The 23445-nt window shown below is 38.4% G+C and overlaps 1 protein-coding gene across 1 annotated transcript; it reads right to left on the bottom strand.

Moving 5' to 3' along the window:
• Window positions 1–5502: 5502 nt before the first annotated feature.
• On the bottom strand, window positions 5503–22435 carry LRRC58 (leucine rich repeat containing 58). The gene is made up of 4 exons (XM_065876945.1): window positions 21870–22435; window positions 10889–11017; window positions 9230–9507; window positions 5503–6171 (listed from the first exon to the last, which is right to left on the bottom strand). The coding sequence occupies exons 1-4, from the start codon at window positions 22367–22369 to the stop codon at window positions 5963–5965; spliced, it is 1116 nt and encodes a 371-aa protein (XP_065733017.1). The 5' UTR covers window positions 22370–22435; the 3' UTR covers window positions 5503–5962.
• Between the last annotated feature and the right edge of the window lie 1010 nt (window positions 22436–23445).

Raw genomic sequence — 23445 nt, 5'->3', positions numbered from 1 at the left:
AACTATGGTAGAAAGGATCTGGTCTAGTTCATCTTTCATCCTTTGCATCTAGCACAGAGAGTATAAATACTAATACACGCTTAATGCATTATTCATGTATTGAAAAAATTCAATGAATAGATGAGCAATGGTATAGCAAGTAATCAGGCAAAAACCAAACAGTATAAGGATTTTAGATTTTTTAAGTAAATGCTTGTCAATTCAAACTAAAATACTTTTGCTTTTCCAGAATACAGAATTAGATTCCAACAAAACACTTTTAATAAAATAAGGCACAATGTTTGATAAGGCAAAATTCACACAGAGGGTTAATATTAAATCACATTCTTCTGTGTGTCCTGGGGGGAAAAAAAGGAGGTATAGAATTGAAGTAGCTTAAATACTCTTTTTAGAGCATTTACCATTACAAGGTAATACATAAATTTGATGCAATAAACTATATCTTGTCCCTAAAATAAAATGTAATTGAGTCACACTGTTGAATTACATTTATTGTTACAATTGTTTTAAATATATATATATATATATACCTACAGATACAGATATTAAGTCACAAGAATGCAAATACAGAAAATTAAGAAATCAGGTAATAAAAAATAATTTGACTAAAGTAAAAGTACATATATTTTTGATATCCTTTGTTGATAAAGTCTCAAACTTTATAAAAAGTTAAAATACTGGTTAAAATATTTCTCCCATTATATTTTTGTTTCTCATGAATACAAAGTGGGCTCAGAAATGCAACAGACACCAATTGCAGGCACACCATTTGCTCCATAATTGTTGTAAAGTGATTGTTGAGGTTAATAATCCTTCTCAGTAACACATCATTGTCAACCATTTAAGTTAGTGAAAGGATTCTCTTAAAACACCAGTTGTAGACAGAAGAATTAACCAATTTAGTAATGCTTTTGTAGTGCCAGCAATAGTGATGTCAAGCTTATCCCCAGTTTCTTCCCATAACTGGAATTGAAAATAAAAGTTTTACCCAATTTATTCACAGCAAAAGGAAGAAAGTAACTTCTGTTGAATGCAGATAGTCCCTCCAACCATGGCTTTCTAGTATAATGGTATATAAATAATCTTCATACTAACAAATTTTAATATTTACTAGATTGAATACTGTCCCTTACGATAAACTGAGACTGACCAGCAAGTGCTAGGTAAAAGTCTAGTAGCACCCAAATCAATATTACCCTGTGAGTGTTCAATAATGTGTCATGTTTGTTGTTAGTGAACTGTTATTTTCTACATCAATTCTTAGCAAATATGAACCAAGTAGAGACATAAAAAGAATGGGGATACTTACATGCAAAAATATTAAACCATACCCCCTTTTTAACCTGGTATTACAAAGAAAGCACAAAACGTGCTAGGCTTCATGGCAATAATATCTTTATATGATGCTATTAATATGAATTCGTTAGGAACTTGTCATCCCTTAGTGGTAGCAGATATATTTTCTTTATATGAAAGAGAATATACTTTTTCACTGATTTTATTTCAGGGACTCTAATCCTTCTATGACAGTATGTATGATTGGGATTCCTTCTCCAAAAGCCCTAGACTCAGAGACATTAGGTCTAGTTTTAGTGGAAGGAGTCCTTCAGGATCACAGTCATTCTCCTTCAACTCAAAGCAAAGCGTCATGAGGCTGTCACACACAACTTATTAAATGACATAGTTCCCCAAACTTTGGCTCCAGCGAGGAAGATTTAAGGCACATACTTTCAAAGCACAACTGAAGGCACTGCTACCTTTAAAAAGATCATGACTATAAAACACAAAATTGGATGCTATTAAATTCATCAGATTAATGTTACATAGTGCTTAATACAGGAACAGTGAAGGTCAAATACTTCTTTTCTGTACAGCGGGGATCAGAACTATGAATTCTAGGTCACGTTGCCTAAAACCTATACAGCAGCCTTTATTGTTGTTAAATGCTCAACACAACTTCAAAACTGACTATTTTGGACTAAATGGGGAGTGATAGTTATACTGTCATAATAAAATCTCTACTTTGGATGAGAATAAAGGGAGTCATTTAGGTAAAAATTAGGTATTTCTAAATAAATGCAGCTTAACTAATTTTATATACTATATATACATATTATAACTGATAAAAAGTTCTGCCCACTAAGGGTCTTATTTAGAATAACTTTTTTTTCATAAATAGCTACTGCTAAAATGTTTTTTAAGATCAAACTTAATTTGCAGTAATCATTTGCTTAGTATTTTTTCTCTTTTACATAGTGAAAAGGTAAACATTAACCAAAGGTGTACCACAAATTCCAGGTTAATGAGGTATTACTTTCTCCCTTTGGAAAGAGCAAGGCTGGGTGTAAGAAAATCCAATGATTTGCTAGCCCTTCATTATGGAGGGATGTGGACAATCTCCCACTAGCAGAAACTGAAGAAATTTAGTGATAAACAGGCTTTCAGATGGTAGTTAGTGGGCCACTTAATTTCAAAACAATTCAGTATTACTTTAAAAAACTTTCTTGGCTCAGGGATCTCCTTGGGTGTCTGGTGACTTCTCTTTCCCTGCCTTTTGTGGGTTTTAAAGATTTATTTCATTTTACACTCCAGCCATCAGCCTTTCCCTTGTCTTCTTTTGTTTAAATTGGTATTTACAATGTTTGGTAGAACTGGTCTGCAGTATTACCCTGCACTAGTGTGGACTGCTTTTAACTTTACATTAGTACAAAAATTTCTCAAGTTTGAGGTACAGTTTATAATACAAGTCTTTACTTTTACATTTGTTAACTTTAAGTTCCAAATATCAAGAATTTGAGAGTAAGAGACTCCCCCAGGAAGCATTTAGAAGTAAAATATGAACAGTAACCCTCAGATCTACCTCTACTACACAAATACAGAGAATGCTGAGAACCCTGACTAGCTTATCTTCAGGTCAGCCAATCCCTGGCACCATGGAAGCAAAACGTTATAGTAGCTAATCTTCCTATTTCCTAAAATCCTAGGACCATTTCACCGACTCAGTTTGGTGACACTGAGAGAATTGGATTCTAGGAATAAAGATTACTAAGAATGTTCAAGGTATCCATTTCAATTCCAAATATTAGCACTGAAGAATTCCATTCTAAACACATTTATGCTTTGGTTAAGTAGTTTTATCCACAGAAGTTTTGGTCACTAAAATTGTCCAAGTAGAGGAGTATCAAAAACTTACACACAAACAAGTGACTCAGCAACTAGAGAGACTTTCAATTTAAATACATAGTTAGCTATATGACTCTGGAACTGTAACTCACTTCTGGTTAATTTCTACAGTCACCAGTTATGAAAACAGGGAAGGTAGAGAAAAGATACGGGAAAGCTTAGAAATTATTAGCAGCTCTTATAAAAGGTTAGGTCAAAGATTAAAAAAAGATAAAACTAACAGCTAAAATGTAGACTTCAGTAAAAGTCACCAAAGAGAGCTGCATACTGATCAGAGATTTTCAAATGTACATATAGAGAAGCATAACAAACATTTTGGTGAAAGACATTTTGCTGTATACAATGTATATATCTACATTACACAGCAAAGGCTAGAAACTGTTTCTGGTTGGATCTATTTACATCTGCAAAAAATCAATCAGTGTATCTTCTGGCAAGGTTAAGCATCTATTTACATATCTACCTGTTTATTTCACAAAGACTAACTCTTAGAAGATTACCCAAGCTGTTTCTTAGATCAAACTGGTAATTAATTAGGAAGTAAACCGAGGAGTTTAAGCCAGAAAAATTTGGTCCTATCAATTTATTTTACTATGAATACATTATTTATTTTCTATGAAAATATTTTATGTATCTTACCTAAATCACTTACTTACAAAACACTTTGGGCTTTATCATTTAGATACTGCCTAAATCATCTTTTATCTTTTATAATTTTGTAATACACAGCCTGCTGTGGCTCAAATGGAGAAGTAAACAAAGACTTTTTATTACTTCCATTTTATGATATAATCACCCATGTACTACTTTGCTAGGCAGTAGAAAGATACTACATTACTTCTACAGTCAGAAAATTTCTGGATCAAAAGGAAAAAAGAATCTTATTACAACAGAGTGAAGGGATTCACTCTATAGCAGCGTTTCACAACTGCAGTCATGAAACTCTCATGATGTTTCATGAATTAACATATAATAAACAAACAAACTATCCTACAGTATATTTTCTTCTAAAATAAAAAATATATGTGACAAAAACCTAACATATGTACATATCATTATTATACAACTTGCTTTTAGGAAATGGTGTGCCCCAGTCACGAATGCCAGAAGTCAGAAGGGAGATCATCTGATGTTCCAATGTGTTTCTGACCTTTGTATTACTCTACAGGTAGTATTTACCAACAAACCATTACGTTATTACAGATTAGTTAGCTAACGATTGCTAATGTGTGCTATGTATTTTATTTTACAATGTCAACTTACAGTTGTACTGTTACTCAATTTTTACTACATACTAGTTAGTAAACATTTGTCATTTCTACTGGCAATTTGTGAAACCATTTTTCTGCTGTACTTTAAGGGTATATTTAATACTTTTAAAATATTTTATCAATGTATTATTTTCAAAAACTACTCCATGGTTAAACTTGTTTTGGAAACTCTTCTATTGTGTAAAAACACAATGACTGCTGTGCCCAATTTTATTTCACTTGTAATGTTTCTCTAGTTTTTCTTTAAAATGAGAGGAAGTTACAGTTCAGTACACACAGGCAAAGGAGTCATACTGGACTGCTAAAACCTTTAAAATCATTTTCCCACTCCTTTAACGCAAGACATAAAGAAGTTTCCTATCTTACATCTCTTTTCTGTTAAAAGAAATCTGACAGATTTTTCCATTAAAAACTATTATTCTGGGCTTCCCTGGTGGCGCAGTGGTTGAGAGTCTGCATGCCGATGCAGGGAACACGGGTTCGTGGCCCGGTCCGGGAAGATCCCACACGCCGCGGAGCGGCTAGGCCCGTGAGCCATGGCCGCTGAGCCTGCGGGTCCGGAGCCTGTGCTCCGCAATGGGAGAGGCCACAACAGTGAGAGGCCCGCATACCACAAAAACAAAACAAAACAGAACTATTATTCTGTCTTATGATGAACAGACTGATCAAGATCGTGGCCTCCCATTAATTATAAAAGTGATTTGTTTAAACAAAAAATGAAGTTAAGGTGGCTATGAGCTCAGATGTCAGATATACAGCTGTTTACCTAGTCCCGTTAAAGCATATTTTAAAGTGTTCTGCATAGTATGTCAGGTTATAGGCTGCTCTGGTATCATTTCTTGAATAAATTTCTAAATCCTTGTTATGATTAAGGCACTATTACAGTCATTGCTGGATTATACAAGGGTAACAACAATCATATAGAACAAAGGAGCAGAAGTGAAGAGTTTTAAAACCCCACATGAAAGTTATATCCCTTACTTTACCAGTCAGTAGCTGAGAAAGGTTTAGGTCCTAAGTAACCATCTGTGAGCTTATCTGAATAACTCTGTAATCTAGACATATGGGCAATACAAGAATGTAGGGCTAATCCTGTTACGGTATAGTGTTCAACCTAAACTCAAGGACAACTCTGGTAAAGATGACATCTTTGATCATTTCTATCTTCATATCAACTATCACAAGTTAACACTCATGGTTTATTATAGCACTGCTCTTCAGGATGTTCCATTCTGCCGTGTGATTCATGCAAAACTTGAGTGAAAACTGCAAACAATCAGCTAAATCTGAAACTGCCATTCAGAGTGAATTATATTAAAAGAATCCAAACATGGAACTGGACTCATTCCTGCTGAATGGCTAGAAACACAAAATCTTTTACACCATCTCCAACTCCGTCATGGACATTTAAGATGAAGGTACGGTTTCTAGTGAACTTCCAAGTCTATTCTCTTTTCTAACCACCTCTGCTCAGTCTTTTAGTGTTTCACACCGCCCTGCTTCCCTTTTCAACCAAGAAGAACTTTCTGCATTCTGTGTGCAGCCACACTGGCTTCATCTTCTGAGTCAGATTCGCTCTGGGATGTGGAGCTGTGAGAGGCAGAGCTGCAAGGGGAAGAGCATTCCGGTGAACACAGGTAGTGCATCAGGGGGAGACGGTATTTCCCACAGAAGTCCACAAATTTAATTTGTCTGACGCAGCAATCAAAGTAGACTCCTGGAGAGAAGAAGGAATAAGGACAAAGTAATCATTACAAAGCAAAGACCCACATTTTCTTTTTCAACCCTATCTCCAGCATTCTGAAGAAATGTCTTATAGTCTTCTCTTTTGAGAATCTTAAGCAGAGGTAGTGGCTGCTCCCATAATTGTTTATAGAAGTACTGGAAGGTCTTAGGGATGGACTACAAAGAGAAGGCTAGGAGATTTATCTCAAAGAGAGCTGGCGTTAAAAGGACACTATTGGGCTTCCCTGGTGGCGCAGTGGTTGAGAGTCCGCCTGCCGATGTAGGGGACACGGGTTCGTGCCCCAGTCCGGGAAGATCCCACATGCCGCGGAGCGGCTGGGCCCGTGAGCCATGGCCGCTGAGCCTGCGCGTCCGGAGCCTGTGCTCCGCAACGGGAGAGGCCACAATAGTGAGAGGCCTGCGTACTGCAAAAAACAAAAAACAAACAAACAAAAAGGACACTATTTACTTGGCTTGTTTTCTCTGGGTGACTTGGTGGACAGTGGTTGATGGAGATTACAGGATACCTAAAGTGCCCTGTCTCCATCCCCCAAGCCCCTCCTTGGTACTACCCTAGAGTCTTGATAATGATCTTAAAGAATTAGTTGTTATACCCAAAATTTGCAGAAAGGAGACGACTTTTAGTACCCCTGTCTTTATGTATTGGGAAGGAAAAATTAAAAGTAACAAAATGTCATCCTATTTCCACAGGGTCTAAAATCTACAGCTTCAAAGCTGTTTCACTACTGATCACACTTGACTTTCATGCAATTATATATTGCTAAGTAAACTGAAACTAGTATTCAGCTCTTCTGAGTCCTAATTTAGTGCTCCTGAACTGTGGTCCTTCAGCTAAGTAAAAATACAGCTAGAGATGACAGGAAAGCAGAGGTTGCTGTTTCGTGGGCTTCTAGCTGCTCCTCCTACTAGATATTGCACATCTCTAACCCATGAAGGCTGTCACAATGGTTGCAGTATAACCGGAACTGCTAGAACCCTGCGTCCCATCACCTCTCTGGAGAAGAATCTCAACGTTTATACTCTACCTAGGACTCCTCTGGCACCAACTACTCTGTATATCACATAAGGGACCAAAATAAAAAGATGTGGTCCAAGCAAAGGAGAAACAATTTTTCTCCCATTAAATTTTTTTCTGTTACTTCTCCATTAACTTTCTAATTTTTTGATCCTGTAGTAAGTATAATTCATAGTTTAAAAAGGGAAATTCATGGTATGTTACTTTGAACAATTCAGAAAAGTAGACAGATTCAGTTAACTGATCAATCATTAACAATAAATCCCCCCAAATGAGTTAGCTTTCTGAAACAAATGGAAGTAATAAAATAATTATAGTTACCAAGAGCTAAAATAGTATAATACTATCTTGTCATCTGTAAGATCTCACACTATACAAAGGCAATATCTCACAAAATAGAAAATTACTTTTGTTTAACTTAGAGTTCAGTAACTAGGGAATCTGAGGGGGAAAATATCAATGGTTCACTTCAGATATTATCTCAAAATTTTAAGCTAATAATTTAAAAAGTATTTTTGTTCCTAAGACAAATAACACGGCAGTATACTAAAGAACTCATTAAGAAACCATTTAAGAGAGAAAAGAGACTTCCTGTAGAGGTTTATTTCTAGAAAAGGATAGATTCCAAGAGATTAGATACAGACTATGAAGCCTGAAGGTCTGGTGTGAGTGTTGTCTCTTGCCACTGCTAAAGCCAACTTCAGGAGAGTTCACAGAGAAAATCTAAGTACTTCTAACTTGGCACGGCAGTCTCTACTTCTAAAAGTAAGTGGCCAGAAATGGCTCAGAGTAGTGTCATTTTTCTTTTTTAAACTAGTAGTAACTTTTTTACCTTTTAATATTCTTTGAGAAACTTAAATCACCTTCTCTCTGTTTAACATTATAACTGTTTTCAAGGCCTGACGGGACATCTGGGGAAAACCTCAGCTGGCTCTGATCGTATTTATGCAGCATTTCCCTGGCACCTACAATTATCCTACAATAATAAAAACCTTTCTGTACCCCCATTAAATTGGATTTTTAAAAAAGTAGTCTTTTATGAGAGAGCCAAAATAAAATGACCTGCTATCATTCACCAACTCCCCTCCACACACTGGCACTTCAGGCCCTTCACAATCTGGCCTCAATGTATCTTTTACTCTTCTCTCATTACTCCCTTAACTGTACATTTGAACCAAATTATTACTCATCCAACATTCTGCCCCATATTGTTTTGTTTCCAACTTTACTCTCTCCATCTGAAAAGTTTTCTATCCTCAATCAAACCATATCAAAATTCAACTCATACTTCAAGAATTGTCTCATCTTTTCTAGATCTAATAAACGTGCTCTCTCCCTCCTTTGGTTTCCAACAGTATTTTGGATTCCTACTTTACACTGTCTTACATTATATTATTTGTTTAGCTCTCTCTAAATGCTCTAAACTCAAGAAATTTTGAAGCATGGATTTAAAAGAATAGAGAATTCCAGGGTACATTCTGAAACTGGCACACATTCAGCCTATTCTCGTACACCTTGAATTGTACTCTATAAAGGTACCTGATACTCAGAATGGTGAGTCTAAGAAAATGTCCTTCAAATAAATATGAAAGGTGGCCAAACATTTTAGAGACTCTTCTAAAGCAATTAGAACTGTTTATGCTTTCTGTTTCCTCTCATGTTACCAATTTACCTTATCCTATGACAGTTCCAAGAAAGATGAGACTTTCTGGGTATTTTCCCTGTGTATGAATCCTGAAGTACCATGAAAATAAGAAATAAGGAAAGAAAGAAGAAAAGGAGGGAGGGAGGGAAGGAAGGAGGGAGGGAGGGAGGGAGGGAGGGAGGGAGGGAGGGAGGAAGGGAGGGAGGAAGGAAGGAAGGATGGAAGGAAGGAAGGAAGGTAAAAGGGTGAAATAAGGCAAACAAACAAACTGCCTTTCTCTGAAAGAAGACAGCTAATTAAAACAACATTTAGATCATTAATTTAAAAGTAACTAAATGAATGGGAAACAAGGACACTGAATTAACTTACCTCCACACTTTGGGTTTGGGCAATTGCTGGCTAAACTCAAGTATCTAAGAAGATTCCCAGGAAGATCATAGGGAGTATAGGAAATATTTCGAATTTTAATGGTCCGTGCAGCTAACTCCAGGAGAGTTGGAGGATCATACGTTAAATCTCTAACAAAACGAACAACCAATGGATTTCCTCGCAAACTCAATTCTTCCAAATGAATAAGGTTGAGGATCTCTCGAGGCAGGTATGTCAGCAAGTTATTGTGAAGACTGAGGGAACGAAGTGAATGCAACCTAGAATGAATGCAATACAAAAATCAACCACCATAAGCAAGAAAACTACTCATAAAGTTAAGGGAAGGACTCAATTTCCTCGCAAGAATGAGCAATTAAGATTAAGGTCAATGGAAGTAAAATTAAAAGGTGCTGAAACTAAATTAGAGCCCATACTTGTATATGTCATGAAGGACTTTTGCCCATGGAATCTTAGAGAGCTTAAAATACTTAGAGAGTATTCTGATGTGTTAGCTGATTTAAATGCTAGATTTAAAGCGTTTTATTTTTGGCATGCTTTATCATTCAGATACCTAAAGAAGGAAAGATTTTAAATGCAACAGGAATAAAGATCCTTCACATTATCTCATTAGGATAGGAATGCTTCATATCAAATATAAATCAATAAAATCCCATAAAACCTTGGGGAATCTATGCCAAAGTAATACTCTATTTTTGATTACAGAAAAGAGGCTCAACAACTATGGAAAACAGTATGGAGGTTCCTCAAAAAACTAAAAATAGAGTTGCCATATGATCCAACAATCACACTCCTGAACATATATTCAGACAAAACTATAATTCAGAAAGATACATGCACCTCTATGTTCATAGCAGCACTATTTGCAATAGCCAAGACATGGAAACAACCTAAATGTCCATCAACAGATGACTGGATAAAGATGATGTGGTATATATACACAATGGAATACTACTCAGCCCTATAAAAGAATGAAATAATGCCATTTGCAGCAACATGGATGGACCTGGACATTATCATACTAAGTGAAGTAAGACAAACAGAAAGACAAACACCATATGATATCACTTATATGTGGAATCTAAAATAGGACACAAACGAACCTATCTACAGAACAGAAACAGACTCACAGACAGAGAACAGACTTCTGGTTGCCAAGGGGAAGGAGGGGTGAGGGAGGGAAGGATTGGGAGTTTGGGATTAGCAGATGCAAACTATTATATATAGGATGGATAAACAACAAAGTCATACTGTATAGCACAGAGAGCTATATTCAATATTCTGTGATAAACCATAACAGAACAGAATATGAAAAAAAAGTATGTATAACTGAATCACTTTACTGTACAGCAGAAATTAATACAACATTGTAAATCAACTATACGTCAATAAAATTTTTAAAAGATAATAAAAAAAAAGAAAAGAGGCTCAACGATTTTGAGGAATATATCAGAGCATTTAAAAGTAAAATTAAAAATAAGCCACCCAATTCATAACACACCTCAGAACTTTCATTCTCATGTATCATTTACTTTGAGAACACTTAATTCTTTTCCACATACAAATCATGTGGGTGAATGCAGGATGATAAGTCCTAAGCATGTATCTCTGTGTGTACATAAACTGCCTGAAAATACTCACTGTGAAAGCTGAGGAGGCACACTTTGGATTTTGTTGTCACATAATACCAAGTAATTTAGAGAAGGTAAATTTCCTAATTCTGGCGGGATTTCTTTGATGAAGTTTCCTCCAAGATATAAACACTCTAAACTGCAAAAATAAATGAAAAAAAACCAAAATTTGAACAAGTACCCCATTACCTTCATAACAATGAACATATATCGTTTATTCATTCCACAAATGTTTTACTCAGGCTTTCTATGTGCTATACGGTCTCTGGAGGAATAATGCAATCTTCAGGGAGCTTATATTATAGGTAAGCAGACAAGACACACCACATTTATAATTAAATGCAAAACAAGATCCCAAATAAGTATAACATGATTAAAATACCAAAATAAGCAGAACAATCCATAAATGATATAGGAGTTTAAAAAGTAGAGAAATAAAAAAAAAAGACATTAGTTCTGATTGGAAAGGCTCCCCAAAGTGTTGTGATTTCAGCTGGACTATGAATTTAGCCCATTTAGGGTAGGAGGAAGGAGGACCTCCAGGTCGGAAGAAGGGTTTTTATGGGATAATGAGTATACCTTTTAACACATAAGAAGAGAATTCATGTTGAGGAACCCAGAGATACAGCTGGATAAAGGCCAAATTACAGGAGCCCTGTATGCGCGCTGGTGGGTTTGGATTCAATGCATTACTAGGCAATGGGAAGGGGAAAACCACTAGCTTTTTCTTTTGAAGAGTAGAAAAACACAGCTGAAGTTTATGTTTCTTCTTTGCTCTTATTATGGCAAATGCAGTCTTCAGGAGGCTAACTAAATTATGTAAAACTGGCCACTATTATGAAATTAAAGTTCTAGATAATTATCCTGTTTTCTAACAATAAGTTAACAACATTTTAGACATAGCATATATTGCACCAAAATGTACTGCTGCTCCTTGTGGTGATGACTGTAGAGAGTCTCTCCAAAAGATTTTTTCAGTTGATGGGGGGGGGGGGGGGTGGCAGAATCAGTTTTTACTATATAAATATCAATGAAATGTATACATATAGATCTTACCCATAACTATGTTACTTTTGTCTTCCTGTTAAATCTGCTCAGTAGACATTATCATTCTTTTAAGACACCTTTAAATGTAGGGAAAAACAGCCTACTAAACTGTTACCCAAACTTCCAGGATAAGAATTAACTGGGATACTTTTAAAGCTACAAAATCTAGGCCCTGCTCAGATCCAGTAAATCAGAGTTCCAGGAGAAGGGCCTGAGAAGTGGCAGATTTTAGGGTACAAGCTGTAATGTTAAAAGAAAAAGCCAAATTACCCTGCAGTTATAGCTAATTACAATCCACAATTAGCATTTAAGAGCACTCTTTACCCTACAGCCCTGCCAACACTTAATATCATCACCTGCTTTAACGTTTTTATTCTACTTTTTACTATTTAGCTGGTGTGAAAAATGATACCATTCTGTACTAGTGATCTCTAATTATTAGTGACGTTTAGCATCTTTTTATGTTTTGACCATTCGTACATCTTTAGAGAATTGCGTTTCTATCCTTTACCCCTTTTTCTCATGGGTTATACGGCTTTCTCTTAGCTTGTTGAGAGCTTTGTTGTTGTTAAACATATGTTCTGCATAACCTTGTTCCTCTGTGGTCTAGAGCATGGTCTATTTTTGTTCACATTTTATAGGTGTAAAAAGAATGTGTAGTTATTAGGATTGAGCCTGTTAGCTGTGCAATTCAAATTTTTTATAGTGTCTCATTATTTCACCTTCTTACTCTGGTGGTTAGTTTCCTACCTGAACCATGGTTTTCCCTTTATAGTTCTGTCAATTTTTGCTCTCTTTCTCCTCAAAATATGGAAGCTATATTGAAGATACATTCAGGTTCATGATGGTTAAACCTTCTTGTTGCATCGTTCCTTAATTCACATGAAGCATTTCTCATTCTTCCTTCTAATCCATTTTGCCGTAAAATCTATCGCCTCTGATTATCAATACTGCCTACCTGTTTTTGTTAGTATTTATTTAATCCTAGCTCCACCATTTACCAGTACGAGAACTTGGGCCCATTACTAAATCTCATTATGCCCCAGTTTCCTCTTCTTTAAAATTGAATAACATTACTATATATCATATAGTCAATAAATATGAACTAGGCACCGACCATGTGCCAGGCACTATTCCAGGGAATATAATGTAAATAAGACCAAGTTCTTGACCTTAAGAAGCCTACATTTTAGTGAGAGAGACAGTAAATCAATGAATGTATATATATTATGCCAGATAGCTTTAAGTGCTACAAAGGAAAACAGGTAATCAGATGTTGATGGAAGTGATACTGTAGATAGGGTGGTCAGAAAAGGTTTTTCTTAGGAGATGACACTTTAACAGAGATCTGAATGGAATGACTGAGTGAGTACAAATCCCTGCAGTGGAAAAAAGCTTGGTGTGCTGTGAAAGAGCAACACAGCCAGTGTGGGTACATCAGGGTGACAGAGGTGGGGAGAGTGGTGGTCAGAGAAGTCAGAAAGGTAGCCTGGGAAAGCCAGATCACAGAGGGCCCTTCAGGCCTTAGCAAGGATTCTGAATTTATCCTAGGTAGAAGGGGTTTGAACAAAGGCCAGTTGTGTAACTTGACTTACACTTTAGAAGGATCACTTTGGTTATTGTTTGAAAAACAGCAGGAAAAGTGGCAGGGACAGGCGAGTGCAATGGGAGGAGTGGAAGCAGGAAGACCAGACTGGAGCCTAAGGCAGTTGAGTCCAGGTATGAAATGATAGAGATTTGCTTCGTACATCTTTTTCTACACCTTAACTTTAAACATATTGGGGTATTTCAAGTGTAACTCTTGTAAACAGTGCACAACCTGACTGTTGATACATTTGCACTTGTGTTTTATTTACCATGGTATATCTCAATATCTTTTTCTCTTCTGTCTGCCTTCTGCTGTGTTCATCAAGTTTCCTTTTGTCCCGCTCCATTATTTTGAATTGCACATGCTACATGTATTTTGCTAGTAGTTGCCCCTTCAATTTCCTTTGCTCTCCCTCTCACTCCCAAATATACAACCATGCTCACTTCTCTGTCATCTTCATATCAGCATCCATGATTAGTTCTACCTTGATTTGAAAATAAATTGAAATTTATTTATTCCCAATCAATAATTACTCAGTCATCAATATGTTTTACCAATTTCTCTGCTCACCACTGTTCTGGGCACTTGCTATTTCTTTTCAAGTTCATTTTTCTTCAAGTACAGCCTGTAGAAGTTCTTTCAGTAAGGACTCACAGTTGTTAATGTTTGAGTGCTTTGTCTGTGATTTCTTATTTTTTCCCTTCACACCTGAGTAATAGCTTGGCTGGGCATAAAATTCTAGGTTGACAGTTACTTTTCCTTACCAGGAGGAAGATACTGTTCTACTATCTTATTACAGCCCATATTCCTTTGTAGGTAATCTGTTTTTTTTCTTATTAGGAATTTTTAGGGTCTTTTTTCTTTATCCTTCTTGTTCTACAGTTTTATTATGATGTGTCAAGATACCAGTTCAGAGTGCTCTCTTTCTTTAATCGTGGGAAATTCTCAGCTACTATTACTTCTGGCATTGCCTTTCCTACATTCTCTCTATTCTCTTTCTGGAATTCCTAGCAAACAGCACTTTGAACTTCAGAGTCTATTTTCCATTTCTCTTAACATTTCTTTCATATGTTCCGTTTCTTTATTTTTTTGTGCTGCATTCCAGAATGCCTCAGTAAGATCTTTTAGCTTACTGATTCACTACGCATCAGCTGACTCCAGTCTACCATTCAGCCCACTGAGTTCCTAATTATATATTTTTATTTCTAGAAATTCCGATTGGGGTTTTCATAGTTGTCAGTTTTAAAACTTCTTATTCTTCTTTCACTGATGAAGTTCCCTCCTTTATCTCTCTGAAGTTAGGAAACAAACTTATTTTAAAGTCCTTTACAGATGGCCTTTATACATAGTTTCTCAGATACAATTTCTTCCATTTGTTGACTTTCTTATCTGTATTTCATAATCTCAGCCTTCCTTGATGTGTGGTGATTCAAAAAGCCAATTTGAATCTGAAGTTTTGTCATTCTAAAAATATATTAATGAAAAAAATAAAAATATATTAATGCTACTATTTCTTATTGTATAAATCTTTTCAAGACTGCATTTCTCTCTTTAGATTTACAATGCTCAGTAAAAGCAAGCAGAACACTTAACCCTGATAGGTTATTTTTTTCTCCTTTAAGGATTACCTTGTGGCAAAAATCAATGGTCTGGATACAAAACTGAATTCCCCTACATATAAGTGTTTAAACACTGGTGAAAAAGGTTCCTAGGCAGGATTTTTTGAGCTTACAGATTATAAGTTACTACTCAGTTACTGAGAAATTTCTATTTTTCAATGATGAGAGCTACTAGAATAGAACAGAATAGAGTAGAAACGAATATTTGGAGTCCAAAACAGAAACTTCTCTGGAAAGAAAACAATTTTAACGAGACAGTTGGGAAAAATTTTTAGCAAACTTGGAAGTTCTTTTATAAAGGATTCAATAGTTACATAACAACTTGCAATTCAGTCTAGTGAGGGAGAAAAGTAAAGAAAGTGATGAAAGGGAAGGGTGAGTCTGAGAGCAAATATAAATATTGCCCTTCCTATATGGTTAAGTCAGGAACCAAGAGAAATTAGTGTCTGGTGGTCAGTCACTACTCAATGTCTTCTCTCAGTGTTCTGGAGTTGGTGGGGAGGTAAACAGACAGAAAGGACGCCAAACCTTAGTTGTTACTGTGACTTTGGCAGAGAAAGATCTGATGTTCTAAAATATAACCAAGTTCATGACTTCAAAACCATATAAATCTCTTTTGCAGCTGATGGGTATCATTAACTAGAGTATACAACCAGTATATTAAATTTACGTTTTCAGGCTTATGTACCACTTTGAAACTCAAATAATTTCCAAAGTTCTTGGACTTAAAGCCTTTCAATGATTTGTGGGAATTAAATTTCTAAAACACACTCTACTGTTTCCAAACATGCTTTTCTATAAGGAGAAATGAAACTATTGAATTTAAAGCAAAACCGTAGTGTTTAAAAGTTCGTGTATTTGTCAAAATTACACCTCTGTTAATCAGACGTGAAACAATTCTATTCTTTTGATGTTTGACAAATACAAAAAACATGAAAATCATTCACAAAATTTAGAGAAGAATTCTTCCTTTCTTTTTTGTCTAAGGTTAACAGACCAACCTTAAATTTGTTTCCTGAAAAGTATTTCACCTCTCCAATCCTTAGGGATACTGAAGTGGGTACCTTTCCTATAGAAAGGGCCAGTGACCCACTGGAAAAATACACTAGGGTCCACTTAGTGCCAATCAACTTAACCACAGGTGTAAGGAGGAAATGTTTTGCTTCTCCACCCAAACAAAAATGACATTCAATATAACAAAAATATACATATACATTAGTCCCACGTTATGATTGGTTAAAGGGAGATGGAATTAAAGTGAGACAGGTTTGTACCTAAAGAGGCAGAAAATAGAAAATAAGAGAAACACAGAAAGATAAGAACCATACGTCTGTGGATAAAGAAAGTAGTTTTCTTGAGACAGCATCCCCATACTAAATCATTTTCAAATATACTCACTACAGGATTTTAAAGTCCGTTATATGTTCAAAAGTAGAAGCACAAATGGAGGAATCATCTCTTGGTTCTTGCCCCACACTAAGGCATTGAAAGAAGTCAGAAGGAAGAATTGAGAGCCAGAAAAAAACTCAATATGACTCTAAATGGGGAAAAGAGTTTTTATTTAAACTTTACTGCTGCATTCTATTTATCATCTGGTTGAGTCGTCTCTTTTGTAAGATATCAACCTATTGCACACTAGCTTCAAAACAGTCCAGGACATTAATATTTAGCTTTTATTTCCATCACAATTCTCATATCTTTAATTTCTAAAACCACATCAGGCAGACAGTGAAAGAGGCATCATGAACAGAAAAAGGAAGGAAATCTCTTCTTACCTGAGAAGAAAAGACTGTGGGGAATGGAGCCAACGAAACTCACTTGTGCTCAAACCTACTCTCCCAGTGTCTAGCATCCTGGATGCCAAAGAATCCTGGAGCTTTTGTTTTCTTTAACAAAGTCTATTACCCGTTGGGTGATAAGTTATTAAGCTCTTCCTCAGTTAATGTCTGAGCTAGTTGAGAGGAATAAAAGTTAAGAGTTCAGAAAAAGAAACAGGTCAAAATATGAATTACACCTACTTTTCCAACACTGTAAGACAAAACCAAGTTTGTCCATCTACTAGCAAGTTATTATACCTACTTGTTGAAGAAGAACCTCATATTTTGATGGAAAGAATCTACACCCACAACCTCATGATTCACACTGAGCCTAATTTACTCCAGGGGAATGAAGTTAATCATAAAAGTAAGATTTTCACCATCTACTTATTTGTTATACTTTAAAATCATCTTTCAAAAACCACTTTTTAAAAATTTTACCACCAGGGAAAAGGATCAACAGAATACAGAAAATATACATGAAAATACCCTGCTAAATCTGGAGGATCAAATACACCAATTAAGCTAGGAGTATTTATTTGTTATTCCCTCCTGGAAGGATGGAGGGTGGGGAGAAAGGGGACCTCTATATGGATTATATACTCTGCATTATTTTTTAAACTTCCGTTAAAGAGGGTAGATAGATTCCAAATGCCCAGAAACACCTCACTTGGTTTTAAAAGCAACATGGCATAGTAAACAATATACATCAATGTTACCAATGAGGTCTAGGGAGTCCACGTATATTCTAAGAGAAGATGGTGTTCTTGGGCAGGTACCTTAGGGTTTGAGTAACTGAACCTCTACCTCTACATTTTTGAAGCTTTAATGTATTATTTTAGTAGTAAGTAGTAAGCAGCCTTTGAGGGTTGAAGCACATGAATCTCCCTGTCGCTATCTGGCCTCAAGCAAGTCACTGATACTAAATCTCAGTATCTTCATCTGTAAAAAGAAGGGGGTGACTCAGGCCAATTGCCTAGGCTGTCTCTACTTCTAAGAGTATATTCCTACATGACCCTTTCAGACTACATTCAACTAGAGTTTATATTTGGAGCATATAACCTAAACCTTTACTGATTCTTATCAGTAAAGAGAAATAGAGCAGACAACTGAAGAATGAAAACAATGACATAAAAGAGCCTACATACAACTGAAGACAAAGGTACAATGACCAAAAACCACAGTAAACAGCCCAGAAAATCAGGTCAATCAGGAAAATGGCTTTAGCCAATCCTCCTGATCACATATTCAACAGAACAGAAGTCAGAAGAATTAGGTTCTAGCCCTTACTCTGTCACTGTGGAAAATTCATGGGTTTGAAGTCAGAGATCCAGTTTGATCCAAAGGTCAAATCCAGTTCTACCACTCATTGCCTTTGTGATCTTAAGACTTTACTTCTTAGGGCTTCAGTTTCTTCTTCTCATGTCACAGAGTCATTGTGAAAATTAAAAAGCATATTTAGAGGACCTACCACAGGGCTTACTGCATTGTAAGGATTCAATAAATGGGATTTTTGCCTACCTTTCTCCCCATGTGATGGTAATATTTGCTCTAAGTTTTTCTTAGTATATTAAAAAAATTCAAATGAGAATGCTGGAATTAACATCAAAATTAGAAGGAACTAAGGCTTGACAATTTTACATCTAAATCTCTCTCCAACCCTTCTATCAATATTTCTTACTATCTCTCCTAGCATCACCCTGGTATAAGCTACCATCATCTCTCATTCTACTAGAATAGCCTCCTTCCATCCAGCCTTCAAAATGTCTTCTCATCTCTCCACCTGCTCCCCGCTCCATTCTTGCACAGCAACAAGACAGATGTGCTTTTTAAAAACTCTTCCATGTGTACTTAGAATAAAATTCAAGCTTTACCATGGCCTTCGAGATATGACATGGCCTGGGATCTGGTCCAAATTTATATTTGCCACTTTCCCTGTTGGTCACTTCCTCACTATGCTCTAGTACAATGTCCTCCTTTCAAAATTTTGGCCTCAGTCCTTCTTGTCTCTGGGTTTTCATGCATGCTGTTCCTTCAATCTGGACTGATCCCATCCCACCCTCTCCTGGTTAATTCTTACTCTTCCTTTAAAAGCTCAATTCAAATGTTACTTGCTCAAAGACCAAACTAAGTTACTTTGTTTCAAGGCACTCTGTACTTCTTCACAGAACTTATAACAACTGTAATTAAATAATGAAGTTAACAGGTGTTTAATGTCTCCTCTGTTAGAATGCTCCATAAGGGCAGGATCCTGTTCACCACTGTATCCCCACCCCAGCACCTAGGACAGTGCCTGACACTGGGTAGGTACTCAATAAAAATCTGTTGGTGAGTAAACAAAGGGACATCTTGTCCAAATGCCTAATTTAGCTGATTAGGAAGCTGTAGTCAGGATATGTTAAAGTGACTTGCATAAGGCTGGGACACCAAGAGTTCTTTTTTTTTTTTTTTAACAATAATAAACATTTATTTAGTGCTTATTACATGTCAAGCATAGATTTAGGCTCTACTTTTTTTTTAACATCTTTATTGGAGTATAACTGCTTTAAAATGGTATGTTAGGGCTTCCCTGGTGGCGCAGTGGTTGGGAGTCCGCCTGACGATGCAGGGGACATGGGTTCGTGCCCCGGTCCGGGAGGATCCCACATGCCGCGGAGCGGCTGGGCCCGTGGGCCATGGCCGCTGGGCCTGCGCGTCCGGAGCCTGTGCTCCGCAACGGGAGAGGCCACAGCGGTGAGAGGCCCGCGTACCGCAAAAAAAAAAAAAAAAAAAAAATGGTATGTTAGTTTCTGCTTTATAACAAAGTGCATCAGTTATACATATACATATGTTCCCATATCTCTTCCCTCTTGCTTCTCCCTCCCTCCCACCCTCCCACCCTCCCTATCCCACCCCTCTAGGTGGTCACAAAGCACAGAGCTGATCTCCCTGTGCTACGTGGCTGCTTTCCACTTGCTATCTATTTTACGTTTGGTAGTGTATATATGTCCATGCCACTCTCTCACTTTGTCACAGCTTACCCTTCCCCCTCCCCATATCCTCAAGTCCATTTTCTAGTAGGTCTGTGTCTTTAATCCCGTCTTGCCCCTAGGTTCTTCAAGACCTTTTTTTTTTTTAGATTCCATATATATGTGTTAGCATACGGTATTTGTTTTCTCTAACTTACTTCACTCTGTATGACAGACTCTAGGTCCATCCACCTCATTACAAATAACTCAATTCGTTTCTTTTTATGGCTGAGTAATATTCCATTGTATATATGTGCCACATCTTCTTTATCCATTTATATGTTGATGGACACTTACGTTGCTTCCATGTCCTGGCTATTGTAAACAGAGCTGCAGTGAACATTTTGGTACATGACTCTCTTTGAATTATGGTTTTCTCAGGGTATACGCCCAGTAGTGGGAATGCTGGGTCGTATGGTAGTTCTATTTTTAGTTTTTTAAGTACCCTCCATACTGTTCTCCATAGTGGCTGTATCAATTTGCATTCCCACCAACAGTGCAAGAGGGTCTCCCTTTCTCCACACCCTCTCCAGCATTTACTGTTTGTAGATTTTTTGATCATGGCCATTCTGACCTGTGTGAGATGATATCTCATTGTAGTTTTGATTTGCATTTCTCTAATGATTAATGATGTTGAGCATTCTTTCATGTGTTTGTTGGCAATCTGTATATCTTCTTTGGAGAAATGTCTATTTAGGTCTTCTGCCGATTTTTTGATTGGATTGTTTTTTTGATATTGAGCTGCATAAGCTGCTTGTAAATTTTGGAGATTAATCCTTTGTCAGTTGCTTCATTTGCAAATATTTTCTCCCATTCTGAGGGTTGTCTTTTTGTCTTGTTTATGGTTTCCTTTGCTCTTATTCTCAGGTTAATGTTCTTTTCACTACACTTAACTCTGAGGTCCCTTTCAGCTCTAATATTCTGTTATCTCAGAAAATTCAATAAAGGATGTGAAAATATTTTACAGATAGAAGATTCTTTTTTTTCACTTTGGACAATACACTTGCTCTTACTTTATTTCTCACTCCCCTGCAGGGCACCTTTAGGGGACTTTTGTTACCCTGCTTCTCTGCTTCCTTCTTCCATTTAATTCAACATATATTTACCGAACAATCTAGTAGATGAGGCAGATCTGTAGGCAATAATTATAATCAATAAGTGCAATGGCAGGGTGAAGGAGGTACAGAAGAAGTACAGTTTAGGCAATAATTAACTGTTGTCCAAGAAGCAGTAAAGAAAGGAAACAAAGAAATGACACTCAAAACAGGTTTTGAAGGATGAACACGAGTTTGCCAGATGCAAGCAACATTCCAGACAAAGGGAACAGCAACACAGAGGCATTTTATCCATTCAACACATATTTAGTCAGTGCTTATAAGGTGCCGGTAAAGTGCACAGCTCAGTGAATTCCACAAATAGTTTTGCTGATATCGCTACAGAGAAGATGGAGCAGGAAATGTAGTGGAAAGCAAGGATCAGATCGGAGTACCTTGTCTGTCACGCTGCAAGACATAAATTTGATCTACAGGCATGGAAAACCACCCAAGACTTCGGAGCAAGGAAGGAACCTTCGGAGCAAGGTTGCAAGAGGCAACCTCAGACTTACATTTGTTTGAGTATGTACTCAGTTGGGATCACTCCCCCAGACCCCAGAAGACGACAGAAAAACTGCCTGGAAGATCTGCACAGGACAAACACAACAAACCAAATGCTGTCACGACCACGATCTTATTAGATCTTCACTACAACTCCCTGAGTTGGCAGGGCAATACTTACAGCCAAAGAGTTGAAGAAGAGCCTAGACTAAGACAGGTACATGACAACGGAACGGCGCCCCAAGACCTGGCGCGGGGCCCCGGGGCTCCCGGACACCGCCCCGGGCCTCCCTACTCTCAGGCAGGCACCCGCTCACCTCCTCAAGTTCTCGATCTCGGCTGGGATGTTCTGAAGCTGGTTGCCACCGAGGCTGAGGGTGTGCAGCGCGCGCAGGTCCAGCAGCGAGGCTGGAACCTCTTGGAAGCAGTTCCCGCTAAGGTTGAGCACGTGGAGGCTGCGGCAGAGCGGCGACTGGGCCAGGCCCTTGGGCAGCGAGCCGGGCCCGCCGAGCCGGTTGTTCTTGGCCAGCAGCGTGCGCAGGCCGCGCAGCGCCAGCAGCTCCGGCCCCAACGCGGTCAGCGCGTTGCCGCTCACGTCCAACAGCTGGAGGTGCGGAAAGCCGCTGCCCAGCGCCCGCGGCAGCGACACCAGACGGTTGTGTGGCAGCAGCAGCCGCAGCAGCGCCTCCCGCGCGCCGCGCCGCTCCTCGCCCCGCGCCTCCAGCTCCGACTCCAGGGTCTCGGGGGACACGGTGAGGCGGGACAAGTTCAGTTCGGACTCCCCGGCCGTGGCCACGACCGCTCCGGCCTCCTCCATCCCGGCCTCCGCAGAGCGCCGCGCGCTACCCACAGGCCGGGAGCTCGGCGGCGTCCCGGAACCTGAACCAAGCGCTGCGTCGGAAGTGGCGTGGGCGGGTGGGCGGACGCGCGCGCGCGCTAAGTCCGCGCGCCCCCGCCGAGTCACGCGACGCAAAGCGGCGGGGTGCGCGCGCCGCTCGGGGGCCGGGCTGCGCCGCTCGGGGGCTGGGCTCCGCCTCACGCGGCCCGCGGCGCGGACCGGGCTTGCCGGCGGGGGCGGAGACCAGGCGGCCCCCAGTTACCCTCTGAACGCGGCCGGGTTTGGGCAGCCGCGGCTTTTGGTCCCTGGAGTCGGTCCCTGGAGTCTGGTGACCTGTCCCCGGAGTCCAGGACCGCCTCGGTAAACAGCCCGAGGACAGTTTTGCTATTTGGCTTTGAGGATTCGCACGTCACGGTGCCCCGCCCTCTTGGTTTCCAGTTTAGGAGTGGGGCCCCTGGTCTGAGGGATTAAGCAAGAACACAGGAATTTAGTGGTGATTCAACTCCATGACAGCAAGCCCCAGGAATTTCAAGTCCCGGGATTAACCAAGCCGACTTTGAAGTGCGAAGGCAGCTGGACTAGAAATCAGAACTCTTGGATCTTACCTCGGGTTCAGCTGTTAAATAGCCTTGTTTCCTCGGATATGGGATTTGATTTCAGTTTCTCCATCCATAAAATATGGATAATCGTTGCCCTGCTTGCCCTACAGCATTTTTTTTTTTAAACCGTTTTAAAAGGAGGTGTCAAATAAGGACGTTTCGCCATTTTAGCTGTAGAAGCACTTCTGTGGTTTTTAGGTTTGTTTTAGTGGCTAGAAATGAATTTGGGGGCCATGGAGAAGTTTTCGTTAATTTGAGATAGCTCAGATTAATTGATCAGTTTAAGAAGGCAGAAAGCATTGAGATTTTAGTTTAGGTTAAAACTACAACGTAACTGGGAAAATCCACACTCTGGCTTTAACTCAGTACTTCTAATTAACATATTTTTTGCCTTGCCCTAAATTCAGTCTTTTCTGAAATTACTTTTTATAATTTTTTAAAGTCATTAATAGAAGT

This window comes from Phocoena phocoena, chromosome 4 (assembly GCF_963924675.1).
Source record: "Phocoena phocoena chromosome 4, mPhoPho1.1, whole genome shotgun sequence".
NCBI lineage: Eukaryota > Metazoa > Chordata > Mammalia > Artiodactyla > Phocoenidae > Phocoena > Phocoena phocoena.
Note: the sequence above shows the minus strand (reverse complement) of the source record. Positions and strands in the feature narration are given on the sequence as shown.

What these genes read in the sequence shown, in the direction of transcription:
- LRRC58 (XM_065876945.1), bottom strand. Translation starts at nt 22,369, where the DNA reads ATGGAGGAGGCCGGAGCGGTCGTGGCCACGGCCGGGGAGTCCGAACTG. An exon ending in GTGCCTCCTCAGCTTTCACA is followed by an intron (nt 9,508 to 10,888) that starts GTGAGTATTTTC and finishes CATTCATTCTAG; the next exon opens with GTTGCATTCACTTCGTTCCC. An exon ending in CCCAAACCCAAAGTGTGGAG is followed by an intron (nt 6,172 to 9,229) that starts GTAAGTTAATTC and finishes TCTTCTCTCCAG; the next exon opens with GAGTCTACTTTGATTGCTGC.